General features: G+C 37.9%; 1 protein-coding gene across 3 annotated transcripts in view; it reads left to right on the top strand.

The window, feature by feature from the left end:
- Window positions 1-21,276, top strand: part of wdfy4 (WDFY family member 4) — a 53,705-nt gene that overhangs the window by 7,013 nt on the left and 25,416 nt on the right. For 2 of the 3 annotated variants that reach the window (XM_084391987.1, XM_084391985.1), the window contains exons 9-43: window positions 84-545; window positions 635-736; window positions 947-1,137; window positions 3,454-4,061; window positions 4,273-4,363; window positions 4,612-4,826; window positions 4,949-5,031; window positions 5,175-5,394; window positions 5,720-5,796; window positions 6,062-6,274; window positions 6,366-6,544; window positions 7,507-7,738; window positions 7,823-7,974; window positions 8,055-8,166; window positions 8,262-8,452; window positions 8,538-8,690; window positions 10,015-10,085; window positions 10,258-10,419; window positions 10,579-10,670; window positions 10,786-10,876; window positions 10,997-11,199; window positions 11,298-11,464; window positions 11,577-11,696; window positions 11,993-12,154; window positions 12,280-12,450; window positions 14,843-14,969; window positions 15,124-15,275; window positions 15,368-15,606; window positions 16,372-16,493; window positions 16,792-16,983; window positions 17,174-17,286; window positions 20,211-20,288; window positions 20,391-20,582; window positions 20,781-20,865; window positions 20,980-21,152. In XM_084391987.1, coding sequence (XP_084248113.1) covers window positions 84-545; window positions 635-736; window positions 947-1,137; window positions 3,454-4,061; window positions 4,273-4,363; window positions 4,612-4,826; window positions 4,949-5,031; window positions 5,175-5,394; window positions 5,720-5,796; window positions 6,062-6,274; window positions 6,366-6,544; window positions 7,507-7,738; window positions 7,823-7,974; window positions 8,055-8,166; window positions 8,262-8,452; window positions 8,538-8,690; window positions 10,015-10,085; window positions 10,258-10,419; window positions 10,579-10,670; window positions 10,786-10,876; window positions 10,997-11,199; window positions 11,298-11,464; window positions 11,577-11,696; window positions 11,993-12,154; window positions 12,280-12,450; window positions 14,843-14,969; window positions 15,124-15,275; window positions 15,368-15,606; window positions 16,372-16,493; window positions 16,792-16,983; window positions 17,174-17,286; window positions 20,211-20,288; window positions 20,391-20,582; window positions 20,781-20,865; window positions 20,980-21,152 — 5,993 coding nt within the window. The remainder of the gene's footprint in view (window positions 1-83; window positions 546-634; window positions 737-946; window positions 1,138-3,453; window positions 4,062-4,272; window positions 4,364-4,611; window positions 4,827-4,948; window positions 5,032-5,174; window positions 5,395-5,719; window positions 5,797-6,061; window positions 6,275-6,365; window positions 6,545-7,506; window positions 7,739-7,822; window positions 7,975-8,054; window positions 8,167-8,261; window positions 8,453-8,537; window positions 8,691-10,014; window positions 10,086-10,257; window positions 10,420-10,578; window positions 10,671-10,785; window positions 10,877-10,996; window positions 11,200-11,297; window positions 11,465-11,576; window positions 11,697-11,992; window positions 12,155-12,279; window positions 12,451-14,842; window positions 14,970-15,123; window positions 15,276-15,367; window positions 15,607-16,371; window positions 16,494-16,791; window positions 16,984-17,173; window positions 17,287-20,210; window positions 20,289-20,390; window positions 20,583-20,780; window positions 20,866-20,979; window positions 21,153-21,276) is intronic. The other variant, XM_084391986.1, reaches the window with a different exon arrangement.

Genomic DNA, 21,276 nt, shown 5'->3' with positions numbered 1-21,276 from the left:
CATTTAGTTTTTAATTAAACACTCGACCAGTTGCCCCTTTTCCTTCTCATTTTCTAAGCGCCTCACTGTCTTCATATTTTCAGGTTCGCCAGTAAAGAACCTCACAGCCTTCAAAATCATCCAGTCCTCCTTCTTGCGTTCAGACAACACAGTGATCTGCAACCAAATCCTGCGCACCATCCAGATGATCTGGTCTTGGGAAAAGGCTAACTTCTTCCTGCTGGAGTGGACTCTTCAGACTCTGGCTCAGCTGGCTGAGTGTGTGTGGCAGAAATCGCCACCTGTTCACCTAATTTTCTTCGAGCTGTTTGAGACCGTCATCTTCCAGCTCTCCTACATCCCACACGAGACCCTCAAGAAGGTCCAAGCTGTGCTGAAGCAGGGATGTTCGGAGGCCTTCAACGTCGCAGCTCTGGACTGCTTCTACAGACTCATCATGCACAGCGGATTGCTGTCTGAAGTCCTGAGTGATGGAGGACTGATGGAGCAACTGTTGTTTGAGCTTAAAAGAAGGGCGAAGATAATCAGAAAGGCAGGTGTTGCTGGTGAGTCCTTCGGGGTTTACTCTGTACTATGAATTATGAAAACAAGACAGTTTGTTCTGATCCTGATCTGAGGTTTTATTTATCGACAGCAGGTGAGGATGAAGAGAAGGCTGACAACTATGAGAGGAAGTTGACCGCGAATATTTTGAATGTGGTTGCAGCCCTGGCCTTGCAGTCAGTCAGGAACACTGGTTGGTTGAAGTCATTTTCTTTATAATGAAATAATTGCAATAAAATAAATTAAGATTAAAATAGAATTACAAAAATGTACAAAAATAAAGATCCTTTATGGAGGAAACAATCTCTGTATTTGAGCACAAGTAATATTTGAAGTAAGGAGTTCATCCAAAGGACAGTACATCTGAAGTCATAGCGTCTGATCAGTCTCTTGGCTTTAATAGTGTTCATCAGGGACTTGGGGATGATTCCCTATGTGAAGATCTTTCTGGATGTTGAGCAGTTCCGCAGTTCTGCTCTGTGCATCCTGGAGCAGCTTTCGGAGGTGAATCCAGAGGAATACATGAGCACCGCCATCGGAGCCATCTGCTCCTCCACTGAGAGTGAGCTCAGACTCAAACAGGATCTTTTACAGGTATTTCCTCAGTTGCTGCTTTTTATTTTTGGCTCTACCACTTCCTCAGTCACATTTACATACTGTAAAGACCATTATGTATTTCCATGGCTATTTTGGTCTTCCTGGTTTGGGCTGTTTTGCCTTTTTTAGTATTATTTATTATGCATGTCCAAATATTGAAATAGAAGTCACAATTTGTTATTCCAAAACATGATGGGATTAATAGAGAGGGCACCTCATACCACCTACTAAAACTAAACTGTGAGTTCAGGTAGCCTGTAACTGTCTGTAAATGTAGCTTCCATTCTTAATTCTAACAAATTATAACATGTTTAAAGCATAATGAGCCGGTGAATTTATTATATCAGCTTTTGGGAGCCTGATTCCATTATAGCCAAATTCAGATTGATTTGCTAATATACAGTTAGCTGTTAACTCAAGCTTCATTCGATTAAGCCTGCAGCCTTGTGGTGCGACACACACAAAATTATGAGCAATATCAGATCAGAAAATGTGAGAGAAATCCAATTATGTATAACTATGTTATTCAGTTACTGTACATGTCCATTTTTTAGATTCAAGCTCAGGAATACTAACCTGCAGACCATTAAAGTGTAACTGGGTTAAGGCTGCTGACAATTGGATTCACCCCGACCACTCTGTGAAATGTGTCAAAGCCATTCTGATTACTTCTATTGGTGCTAATTAGGTTTGGGCTTCATTTTATGACACATTAGCTCTTTGATGTATTAGCATGGTAGATTGAATAAGGGCTAATCCATTTTGTGCTAGGCTCTTTGAAACATGAGACCCCTCCTGTTTCACTTTTTGTAGTGATGCATTATTTTCGAACAGATATTTTGAACAATTCTAGGCAGGCGTAGTAAAACCTTGTAACTAATTCCAATTATATTGATGATTAATAATCAAATTTGATAAAGATTAACGTCTGTACTATACGGAGCCCTAAAGGGACATGGTGGTGGAAAAACATGAAATTGGAGGAAAAAATTGATTTCAAATTGTTTGTTTATTTGCAAAACTTTTGTGTTCCCCGAGAAACTTTGCGCTAAATTTCTCGGGGGAACGCAAAATATTTGAGAGAACGCAAAAACATTGTCCCTTAGGGAACTACTCTAACATTGAAACTTGAAAAGTTTGGGGTCAATTCAGCATGACATTAAGGACATTTATAATGTTACAAAAATGTCAAATAAATGCTGTTCTTTTGAACTTTCTATTCATCAAAGAATCCTGCATGTATCACAGTTTCCTCAAAAGTATTAAGCAGCACAACTGGTTTCAACATTGATAATATTAAGAAATGTTTACTTGAGCACCAAATCAGCATATTAGAATGATTGCTGAAGGATCATGTGACACTGAAAACTTCAGTAATGACTGCTTGTTTGCCATAATAAAATAAAATAAATAGTAAAATTTCACAATATTACTGTTTTACTGTATTTATGATCAAATAAATTCAGCCTTGGTGAGCAACATAAGAGACATTTTTCAAAAACATTTAATAAAATCATACTGACCCCAAACATCTGAATGTAGTGTACTTGTAATACAGTGGCGGCTGCTGGTCTTTCAAAGAGGGGAAGCTCATTTTCGGATTTATTTTTATAGATTAAATAAAATATATTTATTTTTCATATTAAACTCGACGGAGGAAATGTGGTAATTAGGTTAAACTGAAACAAGGAATGTGGTGCATAATTGTGAAATGTATGATGAAAATTGGCTAGCAATTTCGCCAAGCAAATACCAAGAAATAGGTTGCAGCAGTTTGTCTTTCGACTATACTTGCAAAATCCGCGATGGGACTGAGCTTGAATAGCTTCAGCGTCAGCGACTTTTTATAGTACAAAATCGCTGTCAATCAAAAGGAGATGCAGTCTTTCGACAGACCCTCCAATCATCACGCAGAAGCCCGGAGTCCAGGCCAGCCCACTCCTCCATTCACCCCTAGAGACGCTGAGCATCTGTGGGCGGGACATAATCGCAGCATTTATCCAATGACCGTCTAGTTTCGAAGCACTGAAAAAAACTGTTTAAAGCAGCCCCATTGAAGTCAATGGATGCTAGGCTTCAACAGGGAAATGCACTGTGACGCTACGGGAATGTATCGAGTCAGCCGACCTGCTATATGTAACTGATTCTGAACAAACTCGTCTTCGAGATGAACGTATTCTAACGCATTTTTTGTCAATAAAATGTTAACACAATAGTATATATTTGACCATTCATTTTTAAGCTGAGCTTCCCTTGCAGTCTTAAAGAAATCCCCACTGTTGTAATAATCCCTTGCATCTTGCCTTTGCACAGTCTATTATGAAAGTTCTGGAGAACCCAACCAGTTGGAACGCCTTCCGCACTGCTGGAGGCTTTAACGGCCTGCTTTCCGTTGTGGTGGACATGGAAGGATCCCTGCTGGAAGCCCCAACAGGAATGTGGGCCTCACTGAGCCGCCAGAGCCTTGTTGAGCTGCTTCTCCTCACCCTTCACACCATCGCTCTTGCGGTGCACGTGCACCCAGTCAACGGACACTTTTTTCACACAACCGGAGTCTGCGAGAGGCTGGGTGAAGCTTTGCTACAGCTAGGTTGTTTTCAGAGAGGGGTCCCTGTGGAAACAGACAAAAACAGCTCAGACTTCAGGAGTTTCCAGGAGTTTGTGAAAGCAGTGGAGAGGCCAGAGCCCCAGTTGCCACCACCTTTAGGAGACTGTGTTAAGCTGCTGGGATTTCTGGAGCAGTTTGCTACTGGTGTGAGCTTGGCTGCAGATCCATGCACTGGCTTGCAGGAGAATAATCATGCTGGTGAGAGTCAGATCACAGTCTCAGGTCAGAGGATAAGGGAGCCATCCAATGAGGAGGAGTTGTTGAATCGCACTGAGACTGCAAGTTTGTCTTTAGTTTCAACAGATTCTGGGAGGTAGGTACTCTCAATCAACTTTTATCTATGATTAGATATTATATTAATAATATAAGATAGCTGCTTTTATTTATGTAATCACATAAATAAAACATAAAATGGCTGTACAGCATTACAGTAATTTGCCATGGATTTGCTGTTGTCCAGAAACAATTTCATCATTGCTTTGTCTGTCTGTTTATGATTGATAAACGTGTCATTGTTTATTCAGGGTTTACTCTGACCTCACCATTCTTCATCCTGGAGCTGTTAAGCTGATCATGACTCTCCTGCCTAGTATTTACTGTCCCAGTGACCCTTGTGTGAGTAAAACCACAATCATGGTCATACCTCGGACATAAATTGTATTTAGTTCAAATCTTTTTCTTTTTTTTCTAAATTGTATTGAATTGTTTATATTGCACTATTGTTGAATGCCTGAGCCTCAACCAAATGCATTTCAATGTACAAATTGTCTTTGACATTTGAATATATGACCAATAAATAAACTTGAAACTTGAGATTAAACGAACAAACAAATAGCAATAATGGCATACATTTTGTCCTATAGTTGTCTGAAGAGCTGCAGCTGGCTGTGGCTCATCATGTGCAGACTCTGGTGAAGTCAGAGAGAAACAGGCAGATCATGTGTGAGTTTGGTCTGGTGTCCACACTGCTGACTCACTGCAAACGTATCCTCATTGACAATTCCCATTCACTACAGCTGCCCATAGTTCGGATCCTTGAGAAACTCGCCTCTCAGTCCATGGATCACAAGTGCCTGAGGTCAGCATACGTTTACAGTTAACATGCTCACGCATTCCTCATGAAAATTGTTAAACATACAATAGGATAAAAATAAGTTGACATATTTTGTATGCCATTACAATAGTGTACTTTTATATTAGGCAGTTCCTGTGTCTTGGGGATCCTCTGATGTGTAGTGGCGAAAACCTGCTGTCTGTCTCCTGTGAAGAGGCCAACAGCACAAGTACAGTTCCTCCTAGTCCTTACAGACTTCCTTTTTGGATTACTTCCTGTTTCATGAAGAAAAAAGCATTTGATCAGATTGTTACATCTATTGTTTGAAGAGACTGTATTGGTCCTTATACTTTTCTGTTATCTATTGCACAGACCAGACAAAAGACTCTGAAGAGGATAACAGGAAATCCTCGAAAAAAGCAATGAAAAGAAGTTTCAGTCTACTGAAAACCTCTACAGACAGTGGGATGGCAGTTCCTCTTCATAGAATAATAAGTCTTGTCTCCATCACATCACCACGGTCCTTTCAGCCGCACAAAATCTCCATTTCCCCTTCTTTTGTGGAGTTTGACATGACAGACAGTGGCTATGGGTAAATGTTTGCAGATCGCTTTGACATACCAGTAGAGATTTATGTCCTTAAAGGAATAAACAATTCCTTTGAATATTGTGTTGGACAATATGGAGCCTTCGAATCAAGATGGTTAAAAACAACTGCTTTAGGGGATTTATCTAAAAATTTAATTATTAGTGATGAATTAAACAAACAAAAAAAGAAAAGTTTTGCACCAGACGTTGAATTAACCATATCATTGCCAAACGCAAGATGTCACTGGAAGAAAAACTACTGATATATTAATCTAGAATTATTTATTCTGCTAAATGACAAAAAAAAAAACCCTATTTTGTCACCACAGGTGTTTGTTCCTGCCATCTCTTGCCACAGTGAAAGGTGTCAGTGCAGACTTTATCTCCACTGGAGGCTTGGGCACTGGTAAGAAATACTATAGAATTACATTGTTGCATAAAAATAGTAAGACATTCAAATAAATACCCCATCTAAAATCACATGAGACATATAAGTACAACTAAAATGATTTTGGTATGAAAATCTAATATACTAATAAACTAATAAAAGGTTGGTTCCAAATGGATTTATCTGCTTCATAAAGATCCCTTTTACCAGACACTTATAATATACATGAAAGCGCAATGCATGTCCGGTTCTTCTTTTATATCCTTTTTTTTTATCTCCACAGACTGCAGAGGCTTCCCTCCTTCAGCCGGCTTGTCTTTCTCCTGCTGGTTTATGATCTGTAGGTTCAGCTCGGCTTTTGAATCCCACCCTGTGCGCCTGCTGACGGTAGTGCGCCACATGTCTCGTGCTGAGCAGCAGTTCAGCTGCCTGTCTGTCAGTATCGCTGAAGGCTACTTGGTGATCTCCACTGAGGAGGAAGCATATCAGTTCTTAGGTGAAATCTCACTTGAGATTACTTTTAATGTGCACTTTTTTTTCTACTAGCTTAGCTATGTCTTATTTACAGTATTTATTTTACTTTACAGACATGATGGAGCCAGAGGTGCAGACTCCCAGCACGCTGCCATCCTCGGTGCGGTTTAATTGTTCCAAACAGCTGATACCAGGCCAGTGGCACCAACTTTGTGTGGTTATGGCCAAAGAAATCAAGAAGAGATGTTTAGTCACTGTTTATCTGGATGCAACACCAATCGGAACAGCAAAGGTTGGTGCAGGGAGTTTATTTTACTTAAAAGAATAGTTCACCCAAGATAATTTACTCACTGTCCTTTTGTTTCAAACATACTAGCTATATATCACTGACTTTCTCCTGTCGAACACAAATAGTGCATTTTTTTGAAAATGTAATGAATGTTTGATTTAAATTACATTTTGCATGAATGTTTGATGTTATATGAAGGATAGTTAAAAAAAAAAATAGTTGAATGTCTTCGTTGTGTTCATTGTGACACATTACCGTTCAAAGGTTTTGGGTCGGTTAGATGAAAAAAATGTTTTTGAAAGAAGTCTCATTTATCTGGTCAAAAATAGTCAAATATTAATATTGTGAAATATTATTACAATTTAGAATATCTGTTATATATCTATATTAATATATTTTAACATTTAATGTATTCCTGTGATGGTAAAGCTGAATTTTCAGCATCATTACTCCTGTCTTCAGTGTCACATGATCCTTCAGAAATCATTCTAATATAATGATTTCGTGCTCAAATGGGAACAGTTGTGCAAAGAAGTTGTAATACATTTATTTTCAGGATTCTTTGATTATTATAACATTTAAAAGAACAACATTTATTTGAAATATAAATCTTTTGTGACATTTAAGTCGATTTACTGACACTTTTGATAAATTTAATGCGTCCTTGCAGAATAAAAATATTAATTTATTTTAATATTTACTTTCCGTTAACTTTGGAACTGAATGAGTAAATGATGACAGAATTGTAATTTTTATAATTCCTATAATGAACTACTGTAGCTCAAACAGTAGAGAATGGAGCTAGCAATTCCGAGGTCATAGGTTCAATTCCTGAAGAAATGTATACCCTGAATGCAGTTTAAGTCACTTAGGATAAAAGCTTCTGCCAAAATGAATGTTTACCTTGTGTTTGCCATGTAAGTAGCCCCAATGCAAGCATGTTGTTAAAAACGCTCTTTTTGCAGATTAAGTACATTCAGCCGTTTCCCGGTCAGTCCATCTCAATGGATCCCTCTGCAGTCATTGACGTGTGTGGGATTATTGGCACTCCATCTTTATGGAAACAGCATGCAGCTCTGGTCTGGCGTGTCGGTCCTACATACTTGTTCGAGGAAGTTTTGAGTCCTGATCAGGTGGAGACTATTTATGGGCAAGGCACCAAATACATTGGCAACTACCTTGCTCTCAATGTTCAAGGTGAGAAAGTTTCCTTCTCTTTGTCCAAAAATAGTTCAGAATTTTATGGAAATCTGTATTCACACAAGTACATATGTTTAATAGGAGGTGAGACAGATGGTGCAATGTCCCAAATTAGGATGGTCTCCCCAGAGAGGATTTCCTTTGCCATAAACACAGCGGTTTCCACCATGACAACAGTAGTAAATATAAGAGACCAGTACAATGAGGTGGACTGTCGCCTTATAGCCAAAGAGGTGCTTTTCCTTTTTAATTCATGGATTTAATTATTTTGATGATTGAATCATGATTGATTCTTCTATTATTTTGATCACAGATAGGGATTACGTCACGTGATAACTCTACTCCTGTCTTCCTGGCTCATAATATCAGCAAGCACCTCAGTGGAACTGCCCGGACGATTGGGGCAGCCCTGGTTGGTTGTTTTGGTAAAAAGCACAAGCCCACTAGCTACTGCTCTAAAGTGCTTACTGTAAGACAAGACTGCAGTAGTAAACTTCTGATTTTACTCTTTTATTTCCAGGTGTAAGGACGTTCAAGTCATTCAGTGCTGCTAGTAGCTTCCAGTATATTGGCGGCCCTTCTGCCATTCTGAGTTTGGTGGCGATGGCCTCAGATGATGGATCCTTGTATGCTGCTGTCAAAGTTCTGCTCTCGGTTTTAGAGACAAATCCTGTGATGGAGCGGGAGATGAAGCGTACTAATGGCTACAAGGTAGTGCTGTCAATTAAAAGCAAGTTAAGACTTTACAGTATTACAAATCCAAGCTGCAGATTTTTATTTTATTTTGTATTGTCAGCTCTTGTCCTTCCTGCTGAAGATGAAGTCTCAGCTGATCAGCTTCAGGATTTTTCAGCTCATTCTGTCTATAGTGGGCACAATGGAGCTGGGCATTGTCACTACTAGTATCCCAAACATCAGCGCTTTCCAGGACGTCCTCTGTGACTTTGAGGTAAGTTTTAGATTGGTGAGCTGTATGTTTCCTCACAGCTACAATATTATCTGCTTTGGTGAATGCAGTAGCTTTCTGAATGAATTTGAATAGAGCTGTTCAGTCATGACGTCAATTTGTAGAATAACCCAGAGGGCTAACTTGCTGTCTCTATAAAAAGCTGGTCATGGCTTAGTCTATATTTAGTGATAAATAAGTTTGTTCTTTAAATAAGAGTGTAAACCACAGCCAGTCTAAAAAGATGACACATAGAAATTCACTTTTTAGAACTAGCTAGAAAGTAGCTAGCTGCTGGACGACTGCGCTGACTGGTTTATTTTATGTTCTGTTATTGAATACATGGGACTAGCATGTTTTCCATATGTGATCACATCTGGACAACGTCACCACGTTTCACATGTGATCACATGGATTTCACATGGGAACTTTTTCAAAACCACCCATTTCCCATGTGCAAAGTATGTGTTTCATATGTCTTTCACATGTGGCTACATGTATTTTTGCACATGTGAAATTCGTGTGGTTTTCTTTTCTGTAAGGGTGAAAATAGCACTAACACTACTTTCTGCATGCAAAACAAGAATGCAAGTGTGCATGCTTGATTAATGATGTGCAATTAAGCTAACAACTCTTATCGTCCTTATGTAGCAACTTTTTGGCAATGTACACTACCATTTAAAGGTTTTTTTGAGTCTGTAAAATGTTTTTGAAAGAAGTATCTTAGGCTCACCAAGGGTGCATTTATTTGGTAAAAAATAGGCTGATATTTCTAATAGGCTGATTTGCTGCTCAAAAATATTTATTATTATTATCAATGTTGAAAACAGCTGTGCTGCTTAATATTTTTGTAGAAACAATTATAACACTTTTTTTTTTACAGTATTTATTTGAAACGGAAATGTTTTTGTCACATTATAAATGTCTTTACTGTCACTTCAATTGAATGCATCCTTGCTGAATAAAAATATTAATATATATATATTTTTAAAAAACAACTAAATCTTGCTGACCCCTTACTTTTTAATGGTAGGATACATTTTTAAACCGCATAGCAGTTGCAAAAGTCAGATTTGAGATATGACTGTGCAAGTTTGCATAATTAATGTTATAGAGCAAAAAGGGGAAATCTCTCAAGCAGTGTTAAACACAGACCATATTTTACCGTCATTCTAAAAACTCATAGTAATTCTCTTTGTTTTAGGACAACAAGCTTAGCAGCTCTGTTGTTTTGCAAAACTTTAAATTGCAAAAGGATTGTCATTCAAGAAACAACAGCAACCTTTTGCTTAAATCATAAGAAGTTTCTTTCATATTGTTTCTGTAGGTGTGGCAGAATGCTCCAGACAATCTTGACATTTGTGTTTTAAATCATTTTGCTGCTATCCTGAAGTCAAGGTACGTTGTTGGCTACTGATGTCAAGTTGTTGTGAGTTCATGTTTAGTTTGCAGCATAAAGTGATGTGAAACGCGTGGCCCACTTCCTGTTTTTCAACCATGTATAAACCTTGTTACTGGAAATATGCTGTTCGCTGTGAATATGTGTGTCTGATGGTGAGTTTGTTTCCAGTGGGAGTCAAAAGAATGCTGAAGTCATGCACATACTCAACATGATGAGCAAACTCCTGATCCTCCTGCATGATCCCAGTGTGACCCGCAGGAAGGTGTCAGTCATCTGTACCATCATCAAATCCCTCCTCGAGGAACATTTCAACACCACAGACATCAAGAGGCATGTCTGTTAACTTTTACAGGCTCAGTTTAAATTTAATCATTTGTTACAGCTCAATTTACATGACAATTCTGAGAAAATCGTTAAAGCTTTAAGGCACCAAATGAATAAAAAAACTCACTCAGTGTGATATCTTGACATTTTTGTTTGTTCAATCAGGCTTGGACTCTTCTTAGTTCATAGTCTTTTGCCTCCTACTTTGAACGAGAAAAGCACTTTCTCTGATTTGGATTTTGACGATCAATCACAAGGTACAACTTTTTGCAATAAACATTTAAATTTGTTCATGATTTTAAATTTGTGCTCTACTCCAAAATCTTGACTTTTGAACGAGGCTCACTCCTTACATGCTCTTTATGGCTCTAGGGTGGAGTCAGACTCCTGGGAGATCAGTTTGGATCAGGAACCAGTTGCTCTCAATGCTGTCTTCTCTAATCATCCCAAACACTTCTAGCATGTGAGTCGAGTTTAGCAATGTAACAACGACAACTCTTGCTCTCTTTATCCTTGTTTACGTGATCCCATCGACGCATATCTTGAATTCTAAACACGTTCTCAAATGTTTCTCAAATGGCAGTAACCAGGAAGAGGTGTTCTTCGCACTGGGGTCGGATTGGTTCCTCCTCTTCTTACAGGGTCACATCCACACTAGCACAGTGCTGCTGGTTCTCACATTGCTTACTCACTTTCTGTCGTATCCGAACATCCTGAGCAAGTTTAGAGAAGGTGTGTCACCAGGAACTTTAGTGGAGACCATGGAGATGCCTACCAGTATTACAGGTACTGTAATTCTGGATGGAATTTCAAAATTGTCCATTAATGTGGTTGTATGTGACTATTAAAAAAAAATGTTATAAAATTTTGCCATTTTCCTCTAGATAATTTGAAGTCTCGCTCATGGTCGTTTGAGTGTTTGAGCTGTATCCGCCCAGGGTTTGAAGTCCTGCAGAAGCTTCTTGTCAGCCATATCCACCTGCCTCAAATGTATGGAGCTCTAACTGCACTGCTTATAGGAAAATCTGATTTCCAGGTTCCTGCTGGACAGGTAGTGCTCACATTGCCTAATTGTCTCATGTGACAAAATGTATTTTATTGGCATGTATATTTATTTGTGATGGTTAAATGACCTACTCCCCTATCTGTCCTTTGGATGGCAGGTTGATATTGACGTGATGCTTCAGAGTTTGATTGACAGCTGCAGTGGATCTGAGGGCTTTCAACTATGTGTAGATGCAGCTTGTGTCCTTTTAGAGTTGATTAAGATTATCATTACTAAGGTAAGTGTGTCTAAATTGCTAAATGTATTGGCATAAGATAACATGAGCATAGGATAGCAGTTTCTACATACTAAATGAGGTATTTTACCACCTAGTGTTCAAAAAGGCAATACTAAAATAGACTTGCAGACAGTTTCTTTGTCTGCTGGATGTAATATTACATAACATATTATCTGAATGGCAGTTTGCATGATTACAGTCCCTTTTTGCAAACAGGTTGCATAATCCATTGCATAGTCATTGATGCAAAACTAGTAAATCAAGTTTTTCTTGTGTATTTCTATTTCTCAAATAAGCCTGTTACAGAAAGTGCAGATGGCTGGGAAGTCCATTACCCAGGTAGTGTGATGCAGTTCCTCTGCCTGGTGAACAGTTTGTTTCCTCAAGATCCTCTCTGGACCTCCCCTGATTTCCTCAGTTCACTGGCCAGTGCTGTTTTCCCCTTTGAAACCCCAGAGGTGAGACTTTTGGGGATTGTACCGTACATTTTCTGTGCAACTTAAAAATATACCCAAGAGACATTTTATTGCCCCAAAGGCATGCAGTTTACAGAAGTGATTCTTCTTCTCATCTTCTCGTACAGAACACTACAGGTGCTCAGGGTATCAAAGAAAGTAGCGATACGGTGGGGGAGCTTCGCCCGTCCCACCCAGGCAGGAAACAGGTGTGTGACTTCATCCGCATCCTCTTGATGGACAGCCTCATTAACATCCCTGCCAAAGACGGCATTCATCCTTTAATGCAACTGCTAGAGGTGAGGGATGACAAATATTGACATTTATTAAATCAAAGTACTTATTTTTTTAGTGCTGGGCAACGATTAATCGCATCCAAAATAAAAGTTTGTGTTTACATAATATATGTGTGTACTGTGTCTAATTAATTTGTATGTATAAATACACACATATGCATGTGTGTGTGTGTGTGTGTGTGTGTGTGTATATATATATATATGTACAGTGCTATGCATAAGTTTAGACACCCATACTAAAGTTGACTAAAAAGAGGAATAAAAAATCATCTTTTGGAAACTGAACTTAATGCCTTAATTAAAAAAAATAGGAAAAATCCAACCTTTAAGGACACCAATTTTCTTTGTGAATGAAAAATGCATCGTAAAAAAATTAATGTTCTTCCTTAAAATACAGGGTGCATAAGTTTGGACACCCCTATGTTAAATTCCCATAGAGGCAGGCAGATTTTTATTTTTAAAGGCCAGTTACTTCATGGATCCAGGATACTATGCATCCTGATAAAGTTCCCTTGGCCTTTGGAATTAAAATAGCCCCACATAATCACATAGCCTTCACCATACCTAGAGATTGGCATGGTTTTATTTCAGTTAGCCTAATAGCTAGTTTGATTTGCATTGAGAGATGATCTTATGGAAAGTACCCCATGCCAATCTCTAGGTATGGTGAAGGCTATGTGATGATGTGGGGCTATTTTAATTCCAAAGGCCAAGGGAACTTTATCAGGATGCATAGTATCCTAAAAAAATTAATAAAAATAAATACTTAAAAATAAAAATCTGCCTGCCTCTATGGGAATTTAACATAGGGGTGTCCAAACTTATGCACCCTGTATTTTAAGGAAGAACATTTATTTATTTATGATACATTATTCATTCACAAAGAAAATTGGTGTCCTTAAAGGTTGGATTTTTCCTAATTTTTTAAATTAAGGCATTAAGTTCAATTTCCAAAAGATGATTTTTTATTCCTCTTTTTAGTCAACTTTAGCATGGGTGTCTAAACTTATGCATAGCACTGTATATGTGTGTATGTGTGTGTGTGTGTGTATATATATATATATATATATATATATATATATATATATATATATATATATATATTTCTTAAATATAGACATGCATATGTGTGTATTTATATATACAAAATAATAGGCCTTTATCTCATTTCCTGGTTTCGGAACATTCGAAATCGCCAAGCAGTGTACTAGCACTTCCGGTGGTTACTTAGTTACACATTTAGATAAAAAGTAGGTCAGTAAACTTAAATAAAATCGCGATATAGACAAGTGTCTGTCAATATTAAACCGCATAAAGACTATTTAAATAGGAATCGTGCATGTTCTGCGTGTCTCTGTGAATGAATGGCACCGACGTGTTTCATTTACCACACACACACACTGAGGCACGCATGACGCTCGCGATTTTTTTCAGCCTATCAACACAGCCGCTCTGAGAGTCACTTCAGCAGCATTTTAGCTTCATTTGAGAGAAACTATCATCATAAAACACAGAGACTCAAAGGTCTACACGGCAACCCGTCAAAATAAAAGTTTGGTTTAACCTTTGAAGAAATGTTTGCTTAAATCATTACATTTTAAACAATTGGTTATAACAATTTAATTAAACCATTTAAATGGAATCAAGAAAACAAAACAAAAAAGAAACTTTTGGGAGACACGAGAGCGAAGTAGTCCAGTGATAATTAACATGCAGCCATGGTGAATGCAATAACCGGAAGACGCTGTACACTGCTTCGCGGCTACTTCCGGCGTTCTATTGTGTTGTGATAAAGGCCTATTATACACAATACACACACATATATTATGTAAACACAAACTTTTATTTTGGATGTGATTAATTATTGCCCAGGACTATATATATTTTTTTTTTACACAATTATGTATCTTCTATAAATCATGTATAAATTCTAGAAAAATTATTATTATGATTATGATGTTGATGATGATTATTATTAATTGTCATTGTTAGAAAAAATTATAAATAAATGTAATAAGAATTTATGTATATATATATATATATATATATATATATATATTTGTGTGTGTGTGTAATTATTTATTTATTTATTTATTTATTTATTTATGTATTATTTAATATAATAATTATATAAATTATATTATTACATACATTTAATAATAAAAGATACTACTTTTGTAATGCGGGGGTCACATATGAGCTGTTCAAGCAGCATCTGATGCTGTGTATAATATCTTTCCTCCATAAGGTGCCACTCTTTGCTCAGTTTTGATGATGAGATGCACATTACTGCTCACTGGAGGACGATAACTACGGTTTATACAGTCTAGCCAGTAGTGCCCTTATGGACTATAGTGAAGCCATTATTTTAACATTCTGAAGGTTTTGTTTTTAGTTTTCCCAAGATGGTGTTTGTCAAGAGCAGAGGCAGAGCTTTCAGACTGAACTCCTGGAGTTTATGATGGACATCATCCACATGACAGGACAGGAAGAGGGCCAGTCTACACATGTGGCCAGAGATGGTAAAAATATATCAGACTAAAAATGCTTTTAATGAATTCGTTGATTGTCAGAAATGTTGTTCATCTTTTTGGATGAAATTATATTTAAAAAATAGTAAGCAAGGTTTTAAGGGTGCATTTATACCGCTAACATGCCCCACTAAATTATCCTAAGACCCATCCAAGTCCAAGCAGGAAGGAAAAGCTGCCGTTTTGATTGAGAATGTGGGGTTCTTCAGTAAAAAGCTAGTGGAAAAACTCTACTCTGGCATGTTTGTGGTGGAACCAGAGAACCTCTTGGTCTTCATGGTTGAACAGATAGCAGTGGTGAGTTTATCTTCTGATTTCACTTATACCGTATTATTGTTTTAATCCTAGACACACCTGTAATTTACACTGCATGTTTGTACTGACATCAGGCACTGGAGAGAGGTCCAGGTCATCGGGAGATAACGGTCAGCATTCTGTACAAAAGCTTGAACCGGGCCCTGCTCTACTTCCTGTCTCGATCCAGACAGACTCAAGCTGAGCAGGAACTCATTATTCAAACACTTCAGGTTTTGCAGCAGCACTGGGATGTGATCATGGCAACATACAATGCCAATGTCCACTTCATCAACTGTCTCATGCACTGCCTCGTCCTTATACGCTCTGGCAGGTGGGTTTCATTGTTAGAGATCATAAAATAGTTGTCACTTTCCACTTATCTGTTTGTTCTTTTTTTTATATATTAAAAGGTGAAAATTCCACATCTCATTCTATTTTCACAATTTTTGCAATTTCTTTGGTTATTGAATGATTATTTTTGGTTATTGTTCTTGTATTTATGGAAAATATAAGGTTTAAATAACTACGATGGTAAAAAGAAGCATGATGTCCGCGCACTGCAAATAACACCTACAAACAACTTTTGATGGAAAGCGCAACGTTTCGACCATCAGGTCTTCATTAGGCACATACAGTATAAATAGCAATCAACCAGTGTTTTGATCCCAAACTGCAACTCTGTGACCAATTCTGGCATTGTTTTATTGTTGTTATTATTATTATTTATGTTTATTGCTAGAGAAAACATAATAAAAAAGCACAAAAACTTGCAAACCTTCGAGAGAAATCTTCAGAAGTCTTTATTTAGAGGCCACAATCTCTCATAATCCATAATCAATGCTTTTGGTATTGCAATAAATAAATAAAAATTAATAAACCAGGTGTTTTGACATTAGATAAACTGTATGTTTTCCAATATTTTGATAACAGGGTTGCAAAATCTCCTTGTAAAAAATATATATAACATAAAACAGCTAATGCAGCATTTAGTTTGAGCAACATTTTCCTCTAGTCAAGAACATCCTTTCACTGGTAATTTTTCTGAATAAGTCAAATATTAAAGAATTTCCCCTCTTTTTTATTACTTGTCTTTTAGCTTTCTTGAAGGCTTTGGATGTGAAGTCCATAAAAAACCCTCAAGAAACATCTGGAGGCATCTTTTCCCACACAAGAACAGCCGGGTGATGTCGCAGACCAATGTCGCTGATTCAGCAGAAGGTTTGTTCCTTCCTTCCTTCCTTCCTTCCTTCCTTCCTTCCTTCCTTCCTTCCTTCCTTCCTTCCTTCCTTCCTTCCTTCCTTCCTTCCTTCCTTCCTTCCTTCCTTCCTTCCTTCCTTCCTTCCTTCCTTCCTTCCTTCCTTCCTTCCTTCCTTCCTTCCTTCCTTCCTTCCTTCCTTCCTTCCTTCCTTCCTTCCTTCCTTCCTTCCTTCCTTCCTTCCTTCCTTCCTTCCTTCCTTCAATTTGTTAGGCTCATGAGTAAAATGAAAAGTTTTAAATATGCTTGTGATCCTTGTAGTGGAGTCAGAGCTGATGATGCTTGTGGAAAACACCTGGAGTAGAGTCATGCAGGAGCGGAGACAGGCGCTGGAGGAGGCCTACAAAATCGACCTGTCCGCTAAGCCGGCCGGCAAGGAGGGCCAGGTCTCTATGGGTGATGTGAGCCCTCTGTGGGAGGAGACGGCAACGAAAGCTTGGCAGCTCTTTATGGGTCAGTCACTGCTACTTGTGTGTCAACATTTGAGATTACTGTCAGATTTCTTATTTTGATCCTCTTGCTTTAGTTTCGGTTGTATTTGAATGACATGACAGAGGAGAATACACATGAATTCTATACTGCATGTTGCAAAAGTAGTAAAAGATTTGCCTGCATAGAATTACATTTAACATTTTTCTCTCAGATTCTCAAAAGAAAAAAGCAAATAACGTTCACCAGAAGAGGGCAGGACTTCTCAGCAGTGCATTGCAATCTGTTCAGAAGAGGTTTGGGAAGGATTCAGCCGGCAGCACTGAGGTAGGACAATCAAATTTGTTTTAACATAAATGTTTCTGTTGGATTCCGGTGCTTTTACGTGATGCACGTCCAGAACCACTTTGGACATACAGGACGTGAGTGGTTCAGTCAATGAGAATTCCTTCACATGGTGCCCTCACACCGTCCCAATGTCACCGCAACCGGACGCCACCACCTACCCCGTGGCTCTGTCTCAATCCTGTCTCTAAATCAATTTGGATTATTGCAGCTGAGTACACCTCAGTGGGCAATGTAATTGATATTTGTTAATTTTTTCCATGGGAACACTCACTAGAACATTGCGTTTGCTGTTGAAGGTTAAAGACGCTGTTATTGTTGTTTTTCCCCCCCGAAAACGCAGCCCACATCATTAGTTCCCACCACTGAAGACGTCGCCATCTGGAAAAGGATGCACAGAGATATTACTCAGGCACAAGGGCATGAAATTGCTGTTTCTTTGCAACTGCTGCTATCTCCGTCTCCGCCTCAGAAACAGGGGGGCGGTAATTATAGGCAGTCCCGATCCGATGAAAACATTCATTTTCTGTTACTCTGTATCATATCAGTTTGTGACAGCCTATCAGCTGTCTTGATGAATTGTCCTCCTCAGAAACGTGGCGCTTAAAATTTGCTGTGAGTTTTGTGGATTCTGAATTTCTCCTGAAAAGTCGTTGTCTTGTTGTACATCATGTGGTACACACATACTTCAGATCATCATATTTTAATTTCCTTTGAGTTTTGATAGAATGTTAACTTTAGCTCATAACAGAAAAATCAAGATTCGCATAATTATTAAGATTTGTTAGTTGCTCAACTAATAGTAATTTTTGCTCTAAATGCAGAATATGCTATTACAAACAGTATTATAAATCAATGACAGTTATTTCACTGCTACATTCAAATACTCTAAATATTAAACCTTTTTATGAAAATGTGACTAATGTCCAGCAAGATAAGGCTTTGAGAGATAATATCTAATTTATTTTCACAATTTTATTTGACATATACATCGTTAATGCATTTCCCATAATGTGAGGCTAGTTGTCATCTTTTTCTTATTATATGACCATATGCAATAGACACTTTCTTCTGACTTCAGTTAATAGCACGGTAAAACATAATTAGGAATATTAGTTTTACCTCTCATTTCTCTTTGCCTAGGATAAAACTTACAGTAAGTAAAAATGGCACAGTTTACCCCACTCCTATTTCACTAGCAAATTTGAAGAAGAGAAAAAAGATCAGAAAATCACAGGTTAAAATGTCGTCAGTTCAGTTGATGAGGTTGACCTTTTTTACACTAGTTATTTGTTACTATTACATAATTAGTGTCTTATGGGTGATAAATCCATTTCATCATTTTAAAATGTGTATTTGGTATACACAGTTTAATCCAGTTGCCTGTACACCAGAGAACTTACCCATACAGCACGGCGCAAGGCAAACTTTCCTCTGGATTCATTTCAGATATATGCTACAGACTAATTATATCTTCATAATGGAAAGATAATTAACATAGCTAATGATCAAGTTAAGTTTATTACACATTCACCAACAGCCTAAAATGAAGCTGACATTATTTTATGTTATCATCAAAGGTAGTCTTTTTCTGTGGAAAGTAATTAAAATGGAAATCAGTGTGATGTTAATTGCAGAGGGGATGCTGTTTAATGTGCCGCTCGTACAAGGCCAATAAGTTTGCTGTTTGGGTAAATGGAGTAATTAATGCTATATATTACTTATGATTCTCTAAATAAAAGAATATGATTAGGCGATGATTCAGTGTTTATCTGTCAACACAGGGCCGTAATTACTCCTGTGAACTCCTTTGTAACACTTCTTAATCCCGCCATCCATTTGGCACACACAAATGCACAATTTCCTATTTTTCTAGTTTTATAACTTGTCACTATATTTTATAACTTGTCTCCCAAATTGCATTTTTCCTCTTTTTTTTTTTTTTTTGGATTTTTCTCATTTAGCTATGGCATGCAAAGCAGCATTGAGTATGTTGGTGAAACAAGTGGACTGAGTTACTAAGTAAAATTACAAATCGAAAAACTATTTTTATTGCTTTCCCAGTGAATTAATAACATGTTTGTAGATGTTTTGAGATGTTGTTTTCCTGTTTACGTGCAGAAATCCTTTTTGTACTCTGCCTAAGTATACGCCACCTAGGCTAGGAAGCTTTCATGTTTTATTATTTTCCAATATTTTACCACAGATGATTTCATTTTCTGATTTTCACATAAAAATAACAGAAAAACATTTCTACAAATCAGTCAAAATGTATTGTTTGCATAGCTAAAATACTCATCAATTTTAAGTCAGTATTAAGTAGAAGCACCAAAAAGCCAAATTAAGTCCACTGTGATTTAAAGCTGTAAATCAACAAAACATAAAATGATCCGAGATGATTTTTATTCATCTTAGTTTTATCTTGTGCCTTCTTAACTCATACTTATCACAGTTTGAGCTGCTGGATTCAGTGCTCCTCTTGTCTCTGAACTGCAGTCATTGTGGCTATTGGGCGGCTCCGAGAGGACACCACTGTGATGATTGGTTTAATGAGCCTTTAAGTAAATCTGGATATGAGCAGGTCGGTGGTGAAGTACACAGGCTTCCTGAAGGGCTAATGCCTATCAGTATAATAAATCAGCAGGACACAGCGCATGGCGCAGGGCCAGCAGCCACCTCACACTGTGCTTATATTATACTTTAAGTTAATTAGAGCACACTGAGGACTATTGGAGACAGCTTTATTGTATGGTTAAATAGCCACTAGCTTGTTTTTCCCACATGAATGCAATTTGCGAAATGTTATTGTAACTGTGTGCAAACCTAATAGCTACAGAGGACCGTTTACATACATATAACTGTCTGCTTGTTGTAATGTACCTTGTGTGTGTGTTTGTTTCCATTAGGGGTTCGTGTTGGACATGGAAACACACTGGCAAACTTGTGAGACCATATTTGATAGCATGTTGAGGAGTCACGCACAGGTTGGGGTTTTGTTTGTCTTTTTTTTTTTACACTTATACCTACAGTATAATGCTGTGGCCCAGGAATCCAACATTTCATTCTTTTACTTTTATGTTGTGTAGATGACTCATAGTGAGAATGATCGTATGGCCGTTCAGTGGCTAAGAATAGAGGAAGACCTGCTCAGAGAGAGGGGTCTCTTCGGCCCTGGTCCAGGAGTCTTCCTCAAAAGAGGCTGGGTGCAGAACACCGCAGAAGGCCGCAACCGCACACGATCCCGAATTCGCCGAAAGCAGTTACGTCGATCCAAAAAGGTGAACTATTGCTGTCATGCCAAAGAATAATCATTTCTGACTGGAAAATCTTAATAGCATAACATTCTTAGCAGTGAATTAAAATAAATATCAAAGGCAGGTTTTATATTTTTTTATTTTTTTTATTATTTTTATTATTTTATAGTGTTTTTCCTACCACTGTTAAATAATCATCAACAATATTTTTTTTTTAAATAGATGCCAACACTGACTTCGGGCCTTATTCAGAAGAATTTCACTGAAGAAAGCAAAGGAGCTGCTGAAGTTGTTGAGGCTGATTCAGGTATCATATTTTTCATGTCATTTTTATGATTAATTGTATAACATGCTTTATATTGGACAGCAACAGATGAATCTGCACCTCTCTTTAAGTGCATATATTTAATGTGTGTCCCAGACCCCAGGATCCTGTGTGAGGCAGGCCGGGAGGTTGATGAGGAGCCTGGTTTAGATTGTGAGCATTTGACCTTTTTCCCTGTGCTGAACGACACCTCACTTCTGCCCGAGGACATCTCAGATCAGTGCATGGACACTCAGCTCATACTGAAGGAGCTGGAACCCACTGAAGAGGTGAGAATGATCATATATTCAACTGGAGACACATTCCTTTGGTATGAAAAAAACAAAACATTCCTGAGCTTAAGTGTGGACAGCTGCAGTGTGTGTGTTTTGAGCTTGACAGCGCTCTTCAGCA

This window comes from Rutilus rutilus (genome assembly GCF_951802725.1).
Source record: "Rutilus rutilus genome assembly, chromosome: 20".
Classification (NCBI taxonomy): Eukaryota; Metazoa; Chordata; class Actinopteri; order Cypriniformes; family Leuciscidae; genus Rutilus; species Rutilus rutilus.
Note: the sequence above shows the minus strand (reverse complement) of the source record. Positions and strands in the feature narration are given on the sequence as shown.